We start from the raw sequence: 20,189 nt of genomic DNA, 5'->3' as shown, positions 1-20,189 counted from the left end.
GGCGGAGGTCTGCGCTCTCCGAGTGCTTTTCTAGTTGGGCTCTGATGTTCAAATTATTTATTCGTACTTCTTTTTAACCACGGTTCCTGCTCAATTTTGCTACTTTCAACCCATTGTATTCGTATTTATGCAATATTTCATACCTTCTCCATTAAAATTGCCTCCGTTTCTTCTACATTATTCTCTGGTATCCTGACATTTGTGCTCATTATGGCTTAGCTCTGAAACCTAACATTACTTTCCAAATGGTTTAGTTCTGTGTTTCTGTCCACATTGTTATTTCCTAAGAAAGGTCATTCTGATTCACGGAAAAGGGTTTAAATTTCTTTAACAGGCTTTATTGTACTGAAGCACTAGTAAATAAAATATTTATATTTGTTGCTTTGGTAATAATGGTTATTATGTAGATTAAATATGAAATATTGTTATCACAGATTAACTTTATAATGGACCGTGATTATGCTGACTTCCATGGGCCCCCAGTATACCCCTCCCCCTTACAGATGGCCTTGATTATTGTTATAACTTTATTAAACACTAGAAAAATAAATTTTTACAGGATGTATTGATATGTGCTGAAGTAATTATTCCATTTAAAAACCTTTATTTGCCCCCAGGGATTGGTGCAAGGCATTAAGAGCAGCAACAGTAAAAAGAAAAGAGTGGAAACACGAGTCTGTAGATAGAACAGTATGAGAAAAATAAAGAAGTAAAGGTTTAGATTAGAGTCTGTGTATGTAAACAGTCATGAGTTTGAATCTGAAGAACCCAAACAGAAACCTCCTCCTCCTCCTTCTTCTTCTTCTTCTTCTTCGTCTGCTCAGTTCTATCATTTCCTGGTTCCTCTGTCTGAATAATCAGCTGTTACCCCGCCCCTCCCTCTGCTGATCTGGAATTCTGGGGGTTTTCCTCCGCAGCCACTTCCAGGAAGTGACAGCAAACAGAGCTAGGGGAGGGGGTGGGGGGGTTAAACAACACAGAGAGAGAAAGAGCGAGTTAGAGCAGAGAGCGAGAGAGAGCCGTGTCTCTCGGCCATCCTGTGAAAGTGAAACTGCTGCAGATTTCTGTCTGTCGTTCTTGTTGTTCATCTGTTTCCTTGTTCTCTTCGTTCTGATGGTTCTGCGTTTAGAATCGTTAGCTCTTCAGCAGGAACACGGCGGCATCTAAAGATTAGGTCATCAACGCTCCTCTACAGGAGCCAGCTCTCCTCATCGGACTGAAAACTTTCACTCTGCCTGTTGGTTTGTTTGCTTATTGGTTTGTTTGTTTGCTCTCCAGGATGACTGAAGCCCAGTTCATGAACGTCTACGACAGCGACGTGAGTCCTTTTCAGATCTATAACTGTCCTAATTATTCTTTAAATGTCTTTAAACTCTACTGAGAGGTTTAAATGTTAGCTGAGTCTTTTCAGAGACTCTGATGAGAGGTCTTAGAGCCTTTAAGGAGCTCAAACACTACTAAATAAATCTCAGCACCTCTGAAATAACAAAGAGAATAGACAGAAATGTTACATATTCTTTATTTTTAGCAGAAAGACTCAAATACTGTGGCTTAGTTTTACAGAGTTTTAGAGAGAAGTGGGGCACAAACTAATGCGGGGTAAAATATAACGTTTGAGCTTTTAGGGCAGGGGTGTCAAACTCATATTGAGTCTGGGGCCAGGTTTGCTCCAGTGAGAAGTCCTGAGGGCCAGACTATTTAGGCCAGGATTTAAAAAGTCACTCACGGATTCTGGATTTAGGTCTTACCTAAGAGCCTGACAAGGTCAACATTTAAACATAAACCGTCGATCTCATTTTCAACATTAGTAAAATATGGAAAAAATATAAATAACACTGATAATAAATCATTCCAAGATGAAATTTTACGGCAAAATGATGTTTTTAAAAGGCAAATAAATGAGATAGAAAGGCAAAATCACAAGTTTAAAAGGTAAAAATATGAGTTAGAATTTTGAATTGTGAGTCTTGAAGGTCAAAACGTGAAAAAAGTCAAAATCATAAGTTTAAGTCAGAATTGTTAGATGCAAAATTAGAATTATGAAATGACAACATTAATTTCTTTTCCCACCTTCCTGACTTTTTATCTGATTTCTTTAACTATTTACTTTTTCTGATTTTTATAATTTAACAAGGATACTTTAAATCATCAAGGTAAAATTTACATGTTAACTAGAGGAAATCTGCAGACCTCATACTGGTGGGCCAGTTACAATAGAAAGATTGCATGATCATGCAGGCCGGATACAACTGTACCACTGGCCGGATTTGGCCCCCCACCTTCAGTTTGACATCTGTGTTTTAGGGTGTTAAACATTATTGAGTGTAACATGTTTCTGGTCATGTGACCATGGCACCAGCTGGGTGTCACCTACTAATTCTGATCATTTTGGGAATTTTTTTTTTAGCTGAGGTTTCTGGGAAAGTGTGTTTTAAAGAATTAACATAAATTTCTTTAACGTACTTACATATTCAGTTTTGGAATTTTATGTGGAAGTCACCTAAGACATCCTTACTCATATATCTAAAGACATTTAAATTCAAACAATGTTTCATTTGAGCTTTATATTATATATAACTCTTTATATAACAATTTATAAAAATTATAATAATAATCAATTATATACAATATATATTATGCATAATATGCAATAATATAATGATGAAAATATGTATATTAAAGATCCATTTTAAGATGGATTTTAATATATTATCTTAATTTCTATGTTTTCTCTCTATTGATATTCTTACATATTTTATCAGAAAAGAAAGGTATGTTTATATATTTTCATACTAGATGAATGGTATGAATAAATGTTATAAGTATGTTTCATCATAGAACCACAAACAATACCTACATCATGTATATATGATGGGAACTGGATTAGATTAATTGTGTTTAAACTGATTTTTTCTAGTAGGTCTTACAGCCAATCATATTATTGTTAAAGGAGCCAGTGTTAATTTTGACAACTGTTTTTAATTTTAGTCTAGTCTTACTCTTTAGATGAGATGCATTTAAGTTCTAGTCACATTGTAGGCATTTCTAACCTTTATAGTTTTAGTCTAGTTTTAGTCCATAAAAAGTCCTTACATCTAGTCTTAACTTTCAGTTCAAGCATTTATTCTCTTGTCTTAATCTGGTGCCAAATCATGGTAGCGTGTTCTCTGCACCCTGCCAAACCTGGGGTCCCTGCTTTCTACAGCTGAGAGGCTGAGGAGCTACAACAGCATTATTTTTGACAGATTTACCCACAGTGGAAAAATATCATGGATTTTGAATGTCTGACGAAAACTAAATTACATTTTAGTTTTAGTCATCTTGACAAAAATAAACTTACTTTTAGTCAGTGTTATTCATCAAAGATCCATTTTTTGTTAGTCTTAGTCTGGTCTTTCTCATGGAAAAAAAGGCTGTTGAACAATTTTAGTCATAGTTTTAGTCGATTATTGTGTCAAATCCAAAAAGTGTTAGATTGTGCCCTGCTCTCCCCAAGTGAATTTAACTTAAATGTAATTTCAGTGCTGAGAAAAAAGAATCAGTTTACCTTACTAAGTAGTAATTCTAATAGATATAGGGATGCACCGATACCAGTAACAGTCCTGTATTCAAGACTTTGTTGACATATTCGTGTTAAGGTAATAGTGTTGAAATATGGCTCAACAATTAATAGCATTTCTGATGCTGATGACTGACTAAAGTTATTAACAAGTCTGTGGAAAAGTCTTTTCCCCTTCCTGATTTCTTATTTTTTTTGCATATTTGTCGAACTTAAATGTTTAGTATCATCAAACTTATGTTAATATTAGACAAAGATAACCTGAGTAAATACAAACGTCAGTTTTTAAATGATGATTTCATTTATTAAGGGAAAAACGCCACCCAAACATACCTGGCCCTTTGTGAAAAAGTCATTGCCCCCTTGTTAAATCCTAATTTAACTGTGGTCCTGTCGTCAACCACCATTGCCAGACCTGTTGAATCCAGAAATACCTTAAATAGAACCTGTCTGACAAAGGGAGGTAGGCTACAAGACCTCAGAAAGCAACACACCATGGCTCCATAAAGAACAGATGAGAAACAAATTTGCTGACATTTATCAGTCTGGAAAGGGTTACAAAGACATTTATAAGATTTTCAGACTCCAGTCAACCATGGGGAGAGCCATTATCCACAAATGGAGAAAACTGGGAACAGTGGTGAACCTTCCCAGGAGTGGCTGGCCAACCAAAATGACATCAAGAGCGCATGGACGACTCATCCAGGAGGTCCCAAAAGAATCCAGAACAACATCTAAAGATCTGCAGGCTTCACTTGACTCAGTTAAGGTCAGAGTTCATGATTCAACAACAAGAAAGAGACTGGGCAAAAAATGGCATCATGGGAGAGTTCCAAGACCAAAACCATGGCTGACAAAAATCAACATAAAGGCTCATCTCACATTTGACTAAAAACATTCTGATGATCCCCAAGACTTCTGGAAAAACATCCTGTGGACTGACTAGACAAAAGTTGAACTCCGTGGAAGGTGTGCAGCCCGTCCTATCTGCAGTAAAACTAACACAGCATTTCATCAAAAGAACATAATTCCACAACAATCAAACATGGTGGGGATAGTGTGATGGTCTGGACCAGGACCTGGACCACTTGCTGTAATTGATGGACCCATGAATTCTGCTCTCTGTCTGAAAATCCTGCAGGTGTATGTCTGACCATCAGTTCATGCCCTCAAGCTCAAGCACACTTGGGTTATGCAGCAAGACTATGATCCCAAACACACCAACAAGTCCACCCCTGACTGGACTAAAAACACTGAATGAAGGTTCTGGACCGAGCAAGTCAGAGCCTGGACTTAAACCTGCTTGAGATGTTGTGGCATGGCCTTAAACAGGCTGTTCATGCTGGAAAACCCTCCAATGTGGCTAAATTACAACAATTCTGCAAAGTAGAGTGGGATAAAATTCCTCCCCAATGATATTTATACAGCAGTGAACACCAACAATCTTTCCCTTATGTTGACTGTCCTTTGTTGGCACCCACTTTTCACTTTTTTTCAATTGCCAACTATGGAACAACCAGTTATTAGGTTTAGGGGGGCAGGTAGGTTTGGATGGCTTTTTCCCTTAATAATTGAGTCTTCATTTAAAAACTGACCTTTGTATTTACTCTGGTTATCTTTGATGTTTGATGATCGGAGACATTTAAGTGAGACAAAAAATAAAAAATCAGGAAGTGGAGATTCTTTTTCACTGATCTGTGAATATAACTGAATATCAATAACATCTGTAGGATTTTAATTATATCACAAAAACAGCATACTAGAGCATTTATTGCAGATATCTTGCCATATTAAACTCACTCCATGTTACTATGCTGTTAATGTAAAACTCATAGTCAAAGAAATGAATGCTGCAATCAACACAGCGGCAAAAATATTGAGAACAAGAACCTGATTAATCGGGTGTGACCTCATCCAAACTCTAAGGTTTTATTTTTAAAAAGAAAATGTTCATTTATTGTCAGAGACCCTGATTTTCCTCTTCTGCTTCTTCTTTAGCTGCAGATGAATTTGATGCAGTACGACTACATTCCTCCTGTGGACATCAAGACAGAACCCTACATACCCGAGACAGGTACGCACGCTAAGGATGTGGAACATTCCTCGTTTCAGGTTGCATTCACATTAGACAGGATTGTTTCAGAACCATACCTGAGCACGGTTCCCTCCTCTCCCTCTTCTCCACCTGCTGGTCTGTGCTTACATCAGTGACTGTCAGAGTTTGTCTTTTTAAAGATGTATGTTTTGGTGACATCATCTTTGGTACGGTTGCGTTCTCATCTCCTGTGTCCGAGTCCACATTCGAGACTGTGTCTTCAAGTAGACTTGGATGCAGTGCCTGAGTGCTTGTGATCAGAGGAATAGGAGCCCGACTTTGGGGTCAGGTGTATTCAGATCCGGGTCCTGGTCTCTGATTTGAACCCACATTTAGTTCCTTTGGTATCACTCAGACAGTCGTGTCTCCTAAAACCCAGGGTAGAATGAAATTAATTTCATTCACTCAATCTACTGTACTTGAGTGGTTTTTTCATGTACTTGTGTTTTTTGAGTACTTTTTAAAATCAGTAATTTTGCTTTTACTTAAGTATATTTTAGGGGAATCACTGTACTTCACTACATTTTAAAAAACATGAAGTGAGTGAAAAATAAACACTTAAAGCCAAAACAAGGAGGTCTAAGCTTTCTTTCAACAACAAGAAAATGGAACAAGTTGACTTCCACAACACATGACAGTCAGTAGCAAATAGCAAGGGAATGACCCCAAAACAGCTTTTGTGTTTGACTGTAGGTGAAGTCACTCCTTATAATAAACAGCCTTGTTGTAGAGCCATATTCTCTTGTCAGTACTCAATACTCTGAGTAAACTTTAAATGACTTACTTTTTACTTGAATAGATTTATCAACAAGTAATTTTACTTCTACTTAAGTTAATTTTAACCAAAGTAACTTTACTTTAACTCGAGTACAACAGTCTGTTACTTTTTCCACCTCTGCCTAAAACCATCAGTGACCTTTCAAAATGAAGATGCTCTAGCATTCAACCCTTTTTATGACTTTAACATTATTGTTCAGAGTTCATTCTGTTGAGCTAAATAAATTATGTAAATCCAGAGCAGATAGACCATGTATGTTCTCTAGACCAGTGGTTCTCAACTGGTCAGGCATCAGGACCCACCACATCCTCCTTAAGAGAAATCATGACCCAAATAAAAAAAAAAAACAAAACAAAACACATTAATTCCATGAAAGTCATCAGTCAGTATTCTTGGCTACCATTACACCATGAAGACATAAGAAAACTCCAAAAAATGTTGATGTTTTGACTTTAAATAGAAAACACTTGTTGAACAAAAAGACGGGACTAACACACGTTAGAAATTATTATTTTACTCCATTTTCCAGAGATAGCATAGATGTTTGGTAATTTCTCTTAGAATTTCCTTGTTGTCTTGGGTAAACTAGATTTATATTCCAACAAAAGGGAGATAAATTGGTAGAAATGTTGAGAGAAACACTTAGTTTTACTCATAATCATAGGAAAACCTAAAAAAACAAAAAAAAGAAAGAAATTACTGCATGTCCACTTAAGGCGTCCGTAGATAGAGTTTTGTCACATCTTTTTCCCCCTGCATACATTCGCGACCCAGTAGAAAGAACTTCGTGACCCACTTTTAGGTCCCGAACCACTGCTCTAGATCAGTGGTTCTCAACTGGTCTTGCCTCAGGACCCACCACAGTCTCCCTAATTAGCAATCATGACTTAATTCAAATTGGTTGAACAATGAATATTGAAGGGTGTATCATAGTAGACAATATAGTGATGTTTTTAATCAAATTTATAAATGGTATCACAAGTCTTTGTGCTTGGTTATCCTAGAAAATGCAGAGAATAATATTAGTTCTGAAGTATGTTTTTCTCAGTTCAAAATGTAATTAAGAAGCATAAAAAACCCTGAAGTTTTTACAGTATTGCTTTCAAAATATAAAAATGTTTTTTTCTTCTTTAAAAATAAAGGTTCTTCTACAAAGCATAATGGTGGCACCACTGCAAACTAATAAGCCTTCAGCATGCTTTTTTTGCAAACATTTAACATGCTTTCATTTAATATGCAGATATTTTGCCTCCTTTTCTGCGGTTATGTAATTGCACAGCCTGATAGTCTTGCACTTGCAATTAGATTAATTGTGTAGCAGTAGCATGTAACCATATATTGTATTTTCTTCCATGATAAGGTGTCCATTTTTGATGTTTTCTTTTTGAGATACTAAATAATCAGAATAAGAGAACTATTTTTAACCCAAATTGAACAGGTTCAAAACTCAAGAAGATGACTCAAATGAACTTGTTATCATGGAAAAACAGATTTTTGGGTCCCGACCCACCAGTTGAGAACCTCAGCTCAAGAGTATGATATCCTTGGAACATTTCAGAATAATGGAATGTTAAGGGGTCTCCTATGTTCCCAGGGGTGTCTCAAACCTTGTACAGTTGGATCCGCTGTCCTCAGTATCGGAGCCTAAAGAAAGGGGGTTTACGCACCCTCATGACACCTTTTTTAATGCCTCAGTCTTACCTGGAAACCAGCTCTGAGACATTCAGACACCTTTACTGAAAATCCGACCCATGATTGTTCTGAAGATTCCCAGATGAGATTGCACTATGAGGGGAGTCCAACCTGAAAACTTCTTTTATTACCAGGGTAGCGTCATTTTTCTGCAGAAGGTGACTAAAATGTCCTCAGAAAGGTAGAGCCCCACTCTCAAGGAGTTAGACAGTGGGGAAATACCTGTGAGTTCCTTATTACTTGCCGTAGAAAGTCCTGTTGCTCATAAACAATAACAAAAGAAGAGTAAAATCCAGAAATCTTCAAGTCTCAGATGACAGACAGGTGAACTAAAGGTTTTTATGGAGACATGAACTAAAACTTCCTTTTTTTTCTCTTTTGTTTCAGCTCATGGTCCATACATTCAAATCATCGAGGAGCCTAAACAGGTGAGGACGTCGTGTGACTTCCTGAATTTACTGATTCTATTAAAGCAGTTTCAGCCTGACTCTTGGAAGGAAATTCATGCATGGAAAAGACAAAGCAGGAGTCAGCTGTGGTTTTACACAGCGGTGTTCCACTGGGATCAATGTTGGGTCCACTCATGTTTGCATGCTGTTTGCATATTTATTTATATATTTTATATGTTTTGTATCATGTTTATTTTTATCATCACATTCCTATTATCTCAAACACAAAGACAGAGATGAACCTGATGAACTCACCCTCAGTAACGCTCTTTGTTCCCAGAGAGGGTTTCGTTTCCGTTATGAGTGTGAGGGTCCCTCCCATGGTGGGCTCCCAGGGGCCTCCAGTGAGAAGAACCGAAGAACGTACCCAACAGTAAAGGTGGGTAACACACTGTCATCTTAAATCTCCCCTCAACATCCTCTGCCTCTTTCTCATCGCGTACAAGGACGAATTTCTAGTTCCTGATGAGTTTCTAGTTAATGTTATTAAGGATAACATGAATAGTCATTGTATAGTCATGTTAATCCCTGTTGTTTTAGGTGAAGCAGCTCTTCCTGTCCTCTGGTGTTTCTGTCTCAGTCATAACTAACCCTCCAGTGCCTCACTCTAATATGAAACCAGCCATTCTCACACCTTCACATCAGTGTTTAAGCTTTGTTTATTGATCCATTCTTACATCTTCTTTGTGTTTCCAGATCAACAACTACGTGGGCCATGCCCGGGTCGAGGTCCAGCTGGTGACCCACACCGACCCCCCTCGAGTTCATGCTCACAGCCTGGTTGGACGCCACTGCACCGAGAACGGCACCTGCACGCTGGACATCGGCCCCAATGACCTCACAGCCTCGTCAGTATCCAATCAGATCACTGTTCAGAACACCTGCAATCATTTCATCATCATTGCAATCATCAAAGTAACTAGAGCAGATTCCCCTGAGACATTAATTCATCAAAACAAAAGTTCCAAGAAGAGTGGGAGGAAAGTTTTTATGTTTTATTCCTCGTCAGAACAGCGTGACTCATCGACAAAAAAATGTCCAAAGAGGAAGTCGAGGAAGCACACACCGTCAGCCTCAGAAAATATGTTCAAGTGATTATTCAAATGAAACGGAAAGCTTTTAATGCTCAAATGATTGAGTAAGAAGTGGCAGTGTCATTAGAAGGAATTCTCATGTTGAAAACCAAAAAGTACTATGACAGTGGTGTAGGTGTCAACAGTTTCTGAGTGGAAATGTATTGCTGTATTCACTAAAGACACTTCAGTCTCTATAGACAGATAACTACATATATTTATCATTTTTTTTGTGTGATATGTATGATGTATTTTATTGAGTTTTTTTCTGTCCTTGTTGATGGATGGTTAGTCAGACTCTAACTGAAGCATCGGTCCATTCTGGTTTTGAAATGAAGTTAATTTTAGCCATGGTGATGTCTTTCCTGTAGCTTCAGTAACCTGGGGATCCTCCATGTAACAAAGAAGGGCGTCGTGGACGTTTTGAGTCGGAGGCTGAGAGACGAGAGGCGGAGACAGAAAGGAGCTCACTGCCACATCACAGGTAAACCCAGCTTATCTGTCGCTCTGCAAGAATGTCACTGTGGAGAACATCAAGATAGAGAACATTCAGACAGAAAACATCCAGACAGAGACATCCAGACAGAGAACATCCAGACAGAGAACATCCAGACAAAGAACATCCAGATAGAGAACATCCAGACAGAGAACATCCAGACAGAGAACATCCAGACAGAGAACATCCAGACAGAGAACATTCAGACAGAGAACATCCAGACAGAGAACATCCAGACAGAGAACATTCAGGCAGAGAACATTCAGACAGAGAACATTCAGAGAACATTCAGACAAAGAACAGTCAGAGAACATTCAGACAGAGAACATTCAAGACGTCCTGTTTGTGTTAATGAAATTCAGGTCCTTTTTGCAGCCTTGTCTCTCTGTTGAGATCTTTGAAAACCTTCAGAACTGTTCTCTACGTGTCTGTTCCTCAGATTCAGAGGAGAACTCCATTCTGAAGGAGGCCAAGGAGCTGGGAAAGGTGATGGACCTGAACATCGTCCGCTTGAAGTTCACCGCCTACCTGCAGGACAGTAACGGGGGCTTCACCAGAGCGCTTAAACCCGTGGTCTCTAACCCCATCTACGACAGCAGTGAGTCCAGACAGAGGAACCCTAGAGAACCCTAGCATCCACTTTGACGCCGTATTAGTCGTAGCAGGGCTGCCCTGGAAGAAAAAATTCAGTTCCCATGCCTACTTTATGTCAATAACTTTGTTTTTTTGTAAATATTTTATTATTATTAGTTGTGTTATAGTGATTGTCATTATTATTATTTGTTTTGTTTTGTTTATGTACTCAGCTTTGGCAACAAAGGTTTTAACCATTCATGCCATTAAAGCATATTTTGAACTTTGAACTAAAGATTTGAGATCAAACAGACATTTAGAGGAAAAAATGAAAATCTAAGAACAAGGAGGCAGATTACAGCAGGTTTGAATGGAAAGATTAAAGAAAAATCAATAAGTCATGATCTCAGGATGTTAAAATGAGCTCTGGAGTTCTGGTATGTTATGGACCCTTTAAAGCTGTGTTTTAGGATTTAATTCTACACATCTGTCTTATTTTAATCTCTGCAGCGTCTACTTAACACCACGGTGACTTTTATTTGGACAAAAATGGACCAGATCTAAATTTTTGATCTGAATAACTCATCACTGATCTGTTCTGCCTGCAGAGTCTCCCAATGCCTCTAACCTGAAGATCTCCAGGATGGATAAGACGTGCGGCTCGGTGCTCGGAGGAGACGAGATCTTCCTGCTGTGTGACAAAGTTCAGAAAGGTTGGGACGCTTGATTTGAATTTTTATACCTTTAACAGAATAATGATGATAAATTAATCTACATTAATAAGAAAGGTGTTTAGGACAGGATTTCCTCTGTAGTGAGATTTAGACCAAGTTTATGATTTTAAACTGTGAGCCAGGCCAGGGTCTAAACTCTGACCTGGAAGCTGGATAAATATCCCATCATGCCCCTGTGCTGACTGTTCTAGATGACATTGAGATCAGATTTTACGAAGACGAGGAGGACGGATGCTGGGAGGCGTTTGGGGACTTCTCACCCACTGATGTCCACAAACAGGTCTGTGTCTTTGGGTCTTTGTGAGAGGTAACTTGGAGGGAGAGACCGAGTCAGACTGATCTGGTTCATAACAACAGACGGTCAGCTCTAAAGGAGGAGAATGTTGGCAGAGAGGCCAGTACCAACTCTACTGAGTCAACATTACAGCAGAGGTGTAGCGGTGTCTGCAGACGGGGATCCACTCTTTATTTATGTGTTCCGTCCTGCAGAGAGGAACAGCCTGTAAATCCAGTCTGGGATAGTCTGAACTCCTAAAACAGATCTAATCAATAAGGGCATTATATAGACAGATATCCCTATTATTATTTTGGTTACCATGTACAGTGTTGTCTCAGTTCAATCATGAAAAGGCCCATCAATAAATTCAGAATAAGCACAGCAGCGCCCCCTGGTGCTGAACCTAAGAAGTTTGATACAGTCAATCACAAGCCTCATGCTCCGGTGGGGGCCATGTTCCATGTAATCATTAGAACTTGCCGTGGGCCGATCAAACATGAACCATGGGCCGCATTCAGCCTCCAGGCCATAGTTTGGACACCCCTGCTGTAAATGAAGGCTGGAGGCTCTAGTTTTCTCTTAATCAGGGAGACGCTGATGGTTAACCAAAGTGTGCTGAAAGAGACATTTAAGCATGAGATTAATTATGAATAACATAATTAATGCACTAATTATTGACATTTGTTAATCATCATTAATGAGATTAATCTCTAATTTACACAGAGCTCCATCTCAGATGTTTAGTGTAGGTGAAAATGAGATCCATCAGTCCTGTTCAGAGCTTTTATCTGATAAATTCTGTTGTAATGATCTGTTAAGCCAAGGTCAGACCAAAGATTTGAGTTGAAACTTCAAGCTGCTTGCAGCGTTCCACTTTGAGACGTTCTAAACTCCTCCCAGTGCACACTGCTGTGACTGACGGAGACGATGCATTGTTTCCATGGTAGCGACTCTAACAGCTACTCACTTTAAAAGTGATTTATTTAGTAACCACACGATAAATCTGTCTCTACCATTGGCACATTACTGCATTTGTTCATGTATGACCTGTGTATGATAATGTGTAGCATTTTATCATACATATGTTTTCATATATATATCATATTATATTTCGCATATTATGTATTTAGCAAATCATAATCCCTATACTCCTAACAACAGGCAGCTTACTAACATTTTGGTGTGAGTGCGAACAACTATATGGTATATAACATAGAATTTACAAAAACAACCCTGATGCACTGTCACAATTTCTAGAGTGGGACATTATATGCTTTACCTGCCATATTCTTGGTGTCCGTTGTTTTATTTTATGTTGATTTAGCTGTTATTTAACCCATTTAGACCTAAGGTCACATATAAAATGCCCTTTAGTATTGCTCAGATCACAAAGAAAACACAGATATTTATAGTTTTGAAACTAGATCAGTAGGTCAGCCTTGTGTATTAAAACTGATGGGATGTTCCCTGGTAACTCAATTGTATTTGAACTTGTATTGACCATGAATTTGGTTTTATTAGCATTTAAGACTAAGACTGGGAAAGTAACTAAGTAAGACAAGACTGAAAAACACTTACAGCAGATTAAAAACTCAAAGGCCTGTAACATTTATTAACAAAAACTAAAATAATGGTCTGCTTAAAATAATTTGAGGCATTTGATAAGTTTTCACACAGATTGTTGACATAAATAGAGAATAAAATAGGTCTTAAGACTGAATCCTGAGACACGTCTTTAGGACCTTCAGAAAAGAAAGAGGTGGATCCAGCCATCTGAACACATTTCCAATCAAATAGTTGACAAACCATGATGATGCTTGGTAAGACATGACAATGTGATGAGGCACATTTATCAGACTGTGGTCTACAGTATCTAAAACCTCAGTCAACCTCAATCAGTGAAAAAGAGCTGCACATTAGGCATTGTAAATGTCTGGTCTTGTGATGAGTGACTAGTCACCTTCAAGCAAAAAGAGTCATCACACAGCAGTAAAGTCGACTAGTCGACTCAGCCCCTAGTGTTGATGATGATTGATTATAAAAGATAGATGTAATCATGATGTAATTTCCAAAATAAATTGCATGATTATCCAAAGAAAGCCCTCAAAACAAGATTTATATTTCTCCTTTTCACATTTATCTGATTGTGACATTCTAAAACCATCTGTCTGCGACTTGACAAGCTGAATCGCTGGTGACTACATCATACGGCTTGATGTGAATTGCAACGTCCCGGTTCAGACCACTGTTATCGTCCCCAGCAGCGTTTTAAAATTGTCTAATCACGTCACAAATCTTTAGTCTGAACTGGGCTTTTTAAGAAGAGCTTTTAGTTTGAGTCTGTGCTGACCTCTGATCAGCGTTTATCTCATTCAGACTTTAAACTCTACTTCCTATCTTTAGTACGCCATCGTGTTCAAAACCCCGCCGTACCACAAAGCGGAGATCGAGCGTCCCGTCACCGTCTTCCTTCAGCTGAAGAGGAAAAAGGCCGGCGACAGCAGCGACCCAAAACCGTTCACCTACATCCCCCAGGTTCAAGGTGAGTCCCCTTCATGGTGCCAGGGTTAGCGACTGATATACAGATTACTGATATACAGATATTTCCCAGTTGCTGTTAAACAGAACAAGGAATTTTTAACTCCGCTTCTCCAAATATACTAGTTTTATTTTTGATGCTAACATCATTTTAAACTAAATCTTTTGACAAAAATCAAAAACTACCAGGATCTAAATGATAACCGCTGTTGTTCAATGATGGTCTTTAACATTGTAATGCTCAAAACTTGTAAAATCAAGTTAAACTGGGGGTTATCTTTACATTTCCACACAGTTTACAAACTTCAGGGGTTTGTGCTTCCACTGGAGAAAGCATCATGGGAAAACAAATAAATCAGTTTAGACTTGAGAAAGAGAATTGCTTATGCTCACAAAGCAGGAGAAGGATCTTCAAAGTTATCACAGCATTTCCAAGAGTCAAGAAATTGAGTGAGCAGTATAATCAAGAAATTCAAAGAGAGCCACACAGTCCAGAACATGCCTGGCAGAGGTAGGAGGAGAAAGATGTCAAGCAGTCTGGAAAGAAAACTAGTGAGAGATGTGTCTGAAGACCCCAGAAAGACTGCAGAGACACTAGTGAATGATTTAGCTTGGTCAGGAATTGTAGTCTCAAAGAAGGCACAGGAGCCCTGCACAGGAACAGACCAAGATAAAGTCCATTTCTGCAGAAGAGAAACCTTCAAGCCAGACTGAAGTCTGCTAAGGACAACCTGGAGAAGGATTATGAACACAGGAAGCGTGTCCTTTGGTCAGATGAGATCAAACTAGAGCTCTTTGGCCATAGAGACATTGCTTATGTTTGGAGATAGAAGGGCGAGGCGTATCACCCAAAGAACACTGTCCCCACAGTAAAACATGGTGGTGGGAGGATTATGCTGTGGGGATGCTTCAGTGCATCTGGAACTGGGAATCTGGTAAAAGTGGAAGGAATCATGAAGAAAGAAGGAAATGTAAAGATTTTGAAAGAAAACCTGAAGCAGTCAGCAACAAAACTGGGTCTGGGTCATCACTTTGTCTTCCAACACAACAACAACCCAAAACATACAGTATGTCGCTTCTGGTGAAGAACTACCCTCAGAAGACCAAAGTCAACCTTATTGACTGTCCTGACCAAAGCCCTGACTTGAATCCCATAATTTTTGGGGGGAACTGAAGACCAAGGTCCATGCTAACAGTGCAAATCAGATGGATTCGCCCGGTGTTTCTTGCTGGCAAATCCATCTTGCAAAGCTCCCATCTGAACTGTCTGGGCCTGGTTAGAAAGTGACAGGACCAATCAGCGTTGAGGGCAGTACTTTCAGGCACGGCAGAGTCATGACGTAAGCAAACAGCGAGAAGAGGCCGGTGCAATTATGACTGAAGACATTAACGTGGATGCTGGTAAAGCGTAAGTTTTATCAGAACATTTTTTCATTAAAAGAAGAACAAAGAACAGCATTGAGTTGTTTTCTTTTCAAAAATGACAAAAGGTGTGTACTGACATGTCTACAGTCGCCATGGTTCGCATTATGCAGCTTTCTATGGAGTTAATTCGTCATGTAAAGATGTGACAGACAGAACGTTCAGTCACCATCCAAGTTTTTTTTCAAAGGCTCTGCTCTTTTCCAAACGCCGTCAATGGATGTGTGAAACAAATCCATCTGGTGTGTCAGGTCAGGTCCGTGCCAGAAGCCCATCAAATCTGGAGGAGCCTGAGAGATTGGCCGAAGAAGAATGGGCTGGGATTCTTAAGGAGACTAAAACTACAACAAACAACTGCAGGCTGTTATCCAGCAAAAAGGAGGCACAACCAACTATTAGCATCAGGGGGATCATCATCGTTTGGACTAGTGTTTTTCAACTGTAGGTCGGGACCCAACAGTTGGTAAGCAGAGCTGTTTTCAGTAGGTCGTGAATGTGTGTCTGGAAAAAAGGCATAAAGTCTTTGAAAAGTCCTTGGAGGACATGCATCTATGCAAAATTTAGGTAAATTTAGGTAAATTTACATATTTTCTTTAATATTTCAACCCACTTATCTGATAATCATGCAATAGCAAAACTGCTTCTCCCACTCTTGTGAGGTAATTTCGCAAGATTTCTCGAAATTGGCCAGAGTTTGCCAGTAATTGTGGGGAAATGGGGTGTTAAATGTGTCAGTTTTGTATTTTGTTCCATTCAAGATCCAAACTGTAATGTTATTCATTAGAATAAACATGCATTGTTAAACATTTCTGGAAATTTGAGTTGCAACTTGTCATTGAAGAAACTGGTGAGTCCTGAGGCTGGACCAGTTAAGAACCAAGAATTTAGACCCCGCTAGTGGTTGGTTTTTGTCAAATAATTTTTTAAAAATGATGTTAGAATCCAAAATAAAACTAGGATGTTAAGAAAAGCTGGGTTAAAAATACTTGCTCTGTTTAGCAGCCTTTGGGAAATACTTCATAAAAAAAATCTAGTCATCATCTGTACCCGAGGAGGTTTTAACCTGTAAATCCCCATCAGGAAGGCTGATGGGTGTTTAAGGTCACGGTTATACTGGAGTTTCCCCCGGTGGAAACGTTGGCATGTGGAGTTTCAGATGTTCACCCACTCACATCGTTCACTTGTTCACCACACGGCAAGCTCAGGAAGGGAAATGTCAATAACAGTAGCCTGTTTCCAGTGTCACTTTTCCTTTAACACCATCTCTGACCTTTGACCCTCTGCTCTGCAGACAAAGAGGAGGTTCTGAGGAAGAAGCAGAAACCTCTGCCTCACTGTCAGACCGGCTCCTGGAACGGAGGAGGAGGAGGGCGAGGAGGTGCCGGAGGTTATGGAGGAGGAGCAGGAGGAGGAGGAGGAGGAGGTGGGGATTTTTAGTCAACCTTCAGGGTTAAAACAAATACACAGAAAAAACTAAAAGACCACAGACACGATTAATTCATCACATCACTATTATTACTCTATAGCTGGAGCCAATGAGAGTGGACCTTCACTACATCTACACAGTCTGAGCTTTATGACAGCCATATTTAAAAGATAAGGGGTAGTTCTCTTGTTTATATATAACTTTATCTGTTTCTAATCTGTTTTATTTTATTAAAGAGCCAAAAAAAAAGGAAATGCTTTAATTAAAATCATATTAAACACACTACCAGTCTAGTACTCTAGTGTAATTATTATTTTATCAGTGATGTAAAGCAGTCCAGTCTGAGCTGACTTCCTCCTGTTTTTTCCTGCAGGTTTCCAGTATAACCAGCAGATGAATGGTGCTGGTGGAGGGGGTGGAAGCTTCTTCACAGGTGGTTTCACAGGCTTTGGAGGAGGGGGAGGCGCTCCAATGTTAGGCTCCGCCCCACAGACAGGTGTTAGTCAGACAGCTTCACCTCTACAGCAGCAGCTGATTCAGCTCGGTAAACGGCAATTAACGAAGCAGCACCTGGCGTTGTTAGGAAAGTGGTTAGTAGACGTGGTGTTAATGGCGCCATTCTACTTCCTGTTTCAGCTGCAGCACTCCACAGCAGAGCATCTCAGAGCGCCAGACACACCGCAGCCGCTCTTCTGCAGTACTGCACCACTGGAGACCCCAGGGTCCTTCTGGCCATCCAGAGACATCTCTGTGGCGTCCAAGATGGCAACGGAGACACGTGAGTCTTTACCCAGCTTTGACAAGACTAAGACCAGAATGATGACGACTTAAATGAAGTTTAATCCAGATTAACCTCTGATTCTGGTACTTCTGACATTGGTTAGATTAATATAAAGATTGTTCTGATGGAATGTTTTCCCACAGTCCTTTGCACCTCGCCATCATCCATCAGCAAACAAGTGTGATCCAGCAACTCATCCACACACTGCTCAGCAGTCAGCAGCAGAACGCCATCAACATCGCCAACCACCTGCAGCAGGTAGGTGACTTTGAGCTAACCGTCTGACCCACTGCCACAAACATATCATCAACACATCATCAATATGTCATCATTATGACATCAATATGGACTTTGATTATAGCAGTCGCACTAGTGTTTGTGTAGGCTAATGCACTGTAATGGACATAAATGTACACAGCAAAAAATCAACACTTGCTACAGCTGTTTCTGCCCAGATCAAAGTCTCTAGTGTGATTAGAATCTGATGTCCAACACATCAAGAAGTGAGCATAGGTCAGTCCACTAATATTCCTTCCATGGTTCCAGCAAGTTAAAAGTCTCTTGGCGTCAAGATTGAGCTTCAGGATGAGGGCAGGGCTTGTATCGTCTTTCTGAGGCAGGAGAAGAGTTATCCTTCCTTGGATAATGGTGGGCTTTCTGCAGCAATCCTGTCCAGATGATGCCAAAGGAAAGAAAGAAACTTTTGTACTCGACCGGCCGATGGCTGACTTTTAGTGAACTTTAGGGTGAAGCTGGGAAAACCATTGCACCCCCTGCAGTCTCCTCCTATCAAAGAGGAGATTATGGTCTGCTGCAAGGGCTACTGGGAAAATGAGTCTTACTGGGAAGATGAGTCCTTCTGGGAACATGAGTCCTACTGGGAGTATTTGCCGATTGTATGCAAGTTTCCCTCCAAGTTTCTCTCCCACTGCCATTTAGGCTAGGTCTTTGTTTCATGAAATCCACCACATGGCAGATTCCCAACATCATCATCAAGATGTCAGTACTCAGCCTAAATTTAAATTAGCTACACCTGACCAGGTGTGTTTGTTATTTGGAAAGTGCCAAAAATCATCTGGTCTGAATTAACCAGTTTGTCTGATATGTGATTCTGCAAATAGATCAGTGAATTGAGGCTAACTTGCTCTGGTTAGAGTTAGCAGGCAGTGTTAGATGGCAGTTAAATTGTTGTTTCTGGAATCCTTTCTACTCTGAAGTTTAAGGGAAACAGAAGGGCTATTAGCTAACTTTATGAAAAAATTCAAATGGCTCGTTTAGGACGAGACATTTAAAGCTTAGGACTTCAGATGTGGTTACGACTTTCAATAAATCTGAGTGGCTTTTGGTATTCTCTAGATGTTTTTGTTTGGATTTGGGACATGGAGCTTAAAAGAAGGCAGGTGAGCTACTTGTAACAGGTAACACATGCTAACACAGCTAACCAGCTTAAACAGGAAGTCATTCCTTACTGAGGCATAGAAAGGTAAAAAATGCAAACTTAACTGTAAATATGTAGACACCTTAAAAATAAGCTTAGCATAGATAACTCTTCAACAGAGCTAATGTTAGCCCCTTGCTAACTAACCTAGCATCACAACAATGTACAGTAACAATGAAGCTCACAGTTAGCGGCCTCACCAGGCTAATCAAAGCTAACAGCAAGGCAAATCTACTGAACCATTAGTACTGTTAGCTCAGCTGGTAATGGCTAGTTACCTACCATGACCCTTCACTGTGATGACATCACTTCCTGTTGTCTCTGCAGACGCCACTCCACCTGGCTGTGATAACCCGCCAGGTGAAGGTGGTCGAGGTGCTGCTGAGGGCGGGGGCCGACCCCAGCCTGGTGGACAAAGATGGCCGCAGTCCGCTACACCTAGCAGCCCTGGCAGGAGATCACACCACGCTACGCCCCCTGCTGGCTCACCTGGGAGAACGCCACACCAACCTGGTGAACACACCCGACTTCCATGGTGAGAGAGGGGGCGTGGTCAAGTTTGTTAAGGAATATAAGATGATTGGCTGTCGACTGTAAAACAGAAACAGCTCAATAACAGGAAGCAATGAACAGGAAGTACAGTGTTAATGTGTTTGACCTGGTTTCAGGTCTCCACCCTCTCCACCTGGCTGTGAGGAGGGATGGTGAGCGCTGCCTCCGTCTGCTGGTGGAGGGCGGAGCCAAAATCAATGCTCCTGAGCAGAAAAGTGGGAACACTGCGCTCCACCTTGCTGTCAAAGAGAACCTTTTTAAAGTGGCGTGCACACTCATCACCGAGGTAAGACGCAGAAACAACAC

The 20,189-nt window shown here is 40.0% G+C and overlaps 1 protein-coding gene across 5 annotated transcripts in view; it reads left to right on the top strand.

Moving 5' to 3' along the window:
- Positions 1 to 20,189, top strand: part of nfkb2 (nuclear factor of kappa light polypeptide gene enhancer in B-cells 2 (p49/p100)) — a 34,832-nt gene that overhangs the window by 9,735 nt on the left and 4,908 nt on the right. For 4 of the 5 annotated variants that reach the window (XM_041789606.1, XM_041789608.1, XM_041789607.1 and 1 more), the window contains 16 exons: positions 1,279 to 1,318; positions 5,558 to 5,633; positions 8,512 to 8,552; positions 8,854 to 8,952; positions 9,270 to 9,421; positions 10,018 to 10,130; positions 10,582 to 10,740; positions 11,324 to 11,428; positions 11,641 to 11,729; positions 14,130 to 14,268; positions 16,978 to 17,109; positions 17,486 to 17,656; positions 17,749 to 17,890; positions 18,037 to 18,151; positions 19,659 to 19,866; positions 20,000 to 20,169. In XM_041789606.1, coding sequence (XP_041645540.1) covers positions 1,279 to 1,318; positions 5,558 to 5,633; positions 8,512 to 8,552; positions 8,854 to 8,952; positions 9,270 to 9,421; positions 10,018 to 10,130; positions 10,582 to 10,740; positions 11,324 to 11,428; positions 11,641 to 11,729; positions 14,130 to 14,268; positions 16,978 to 17,109; positions 17,486 to 17,656; positions 17,749 to 17,890; positions 18,037 to 18,151; positions 19,659 to 19,866; positions 20,000 to 20,169 — 1,951 coding nt within the window. Of the gene's footprint in view, positions 1 to 991; positions 1,175 to 1,278; positions 1,319 to 5,557; positions 5,634 to 8,511; positions 8,553 to 8,853; positions 8,953 to 9,269; positions 9,422 to 10,017; positions 10,131 to 10,581; positions 10,741 to 11,323; positions 11,429 to 11,640; positions 11,730 to 14,129; positions 14,269 to 16,977; positions 17,110 to 17,485; positions 17,657 to 17,748; positions 17,891 to 18,036; positions 18,152 to 19,658; positions 19,867 to 19,999; positions 20,170 to 20,189 lie in introns of those variants that run through there. The other variant, XM_041789609.1, reaches the window with a different exon arrangement.

This window comes from Cheilinus undulatus, linkage group 6 (assembly GCF_018320785.1).
Source record: "Cheilinus undulatus linkage group 6, ASM1832078v1, whole genome shotgun sequence".
NCBI lineage: Eukaryota > Metazoa > Chordata > Actinopteri > Labriformes > Labridae > Cheilinus > Cheilinus undulatus.
Note: the sequence above shows the minus strand (reverse complement) of the source record. Positions and strands in the feature narration are given on the sequence as shown.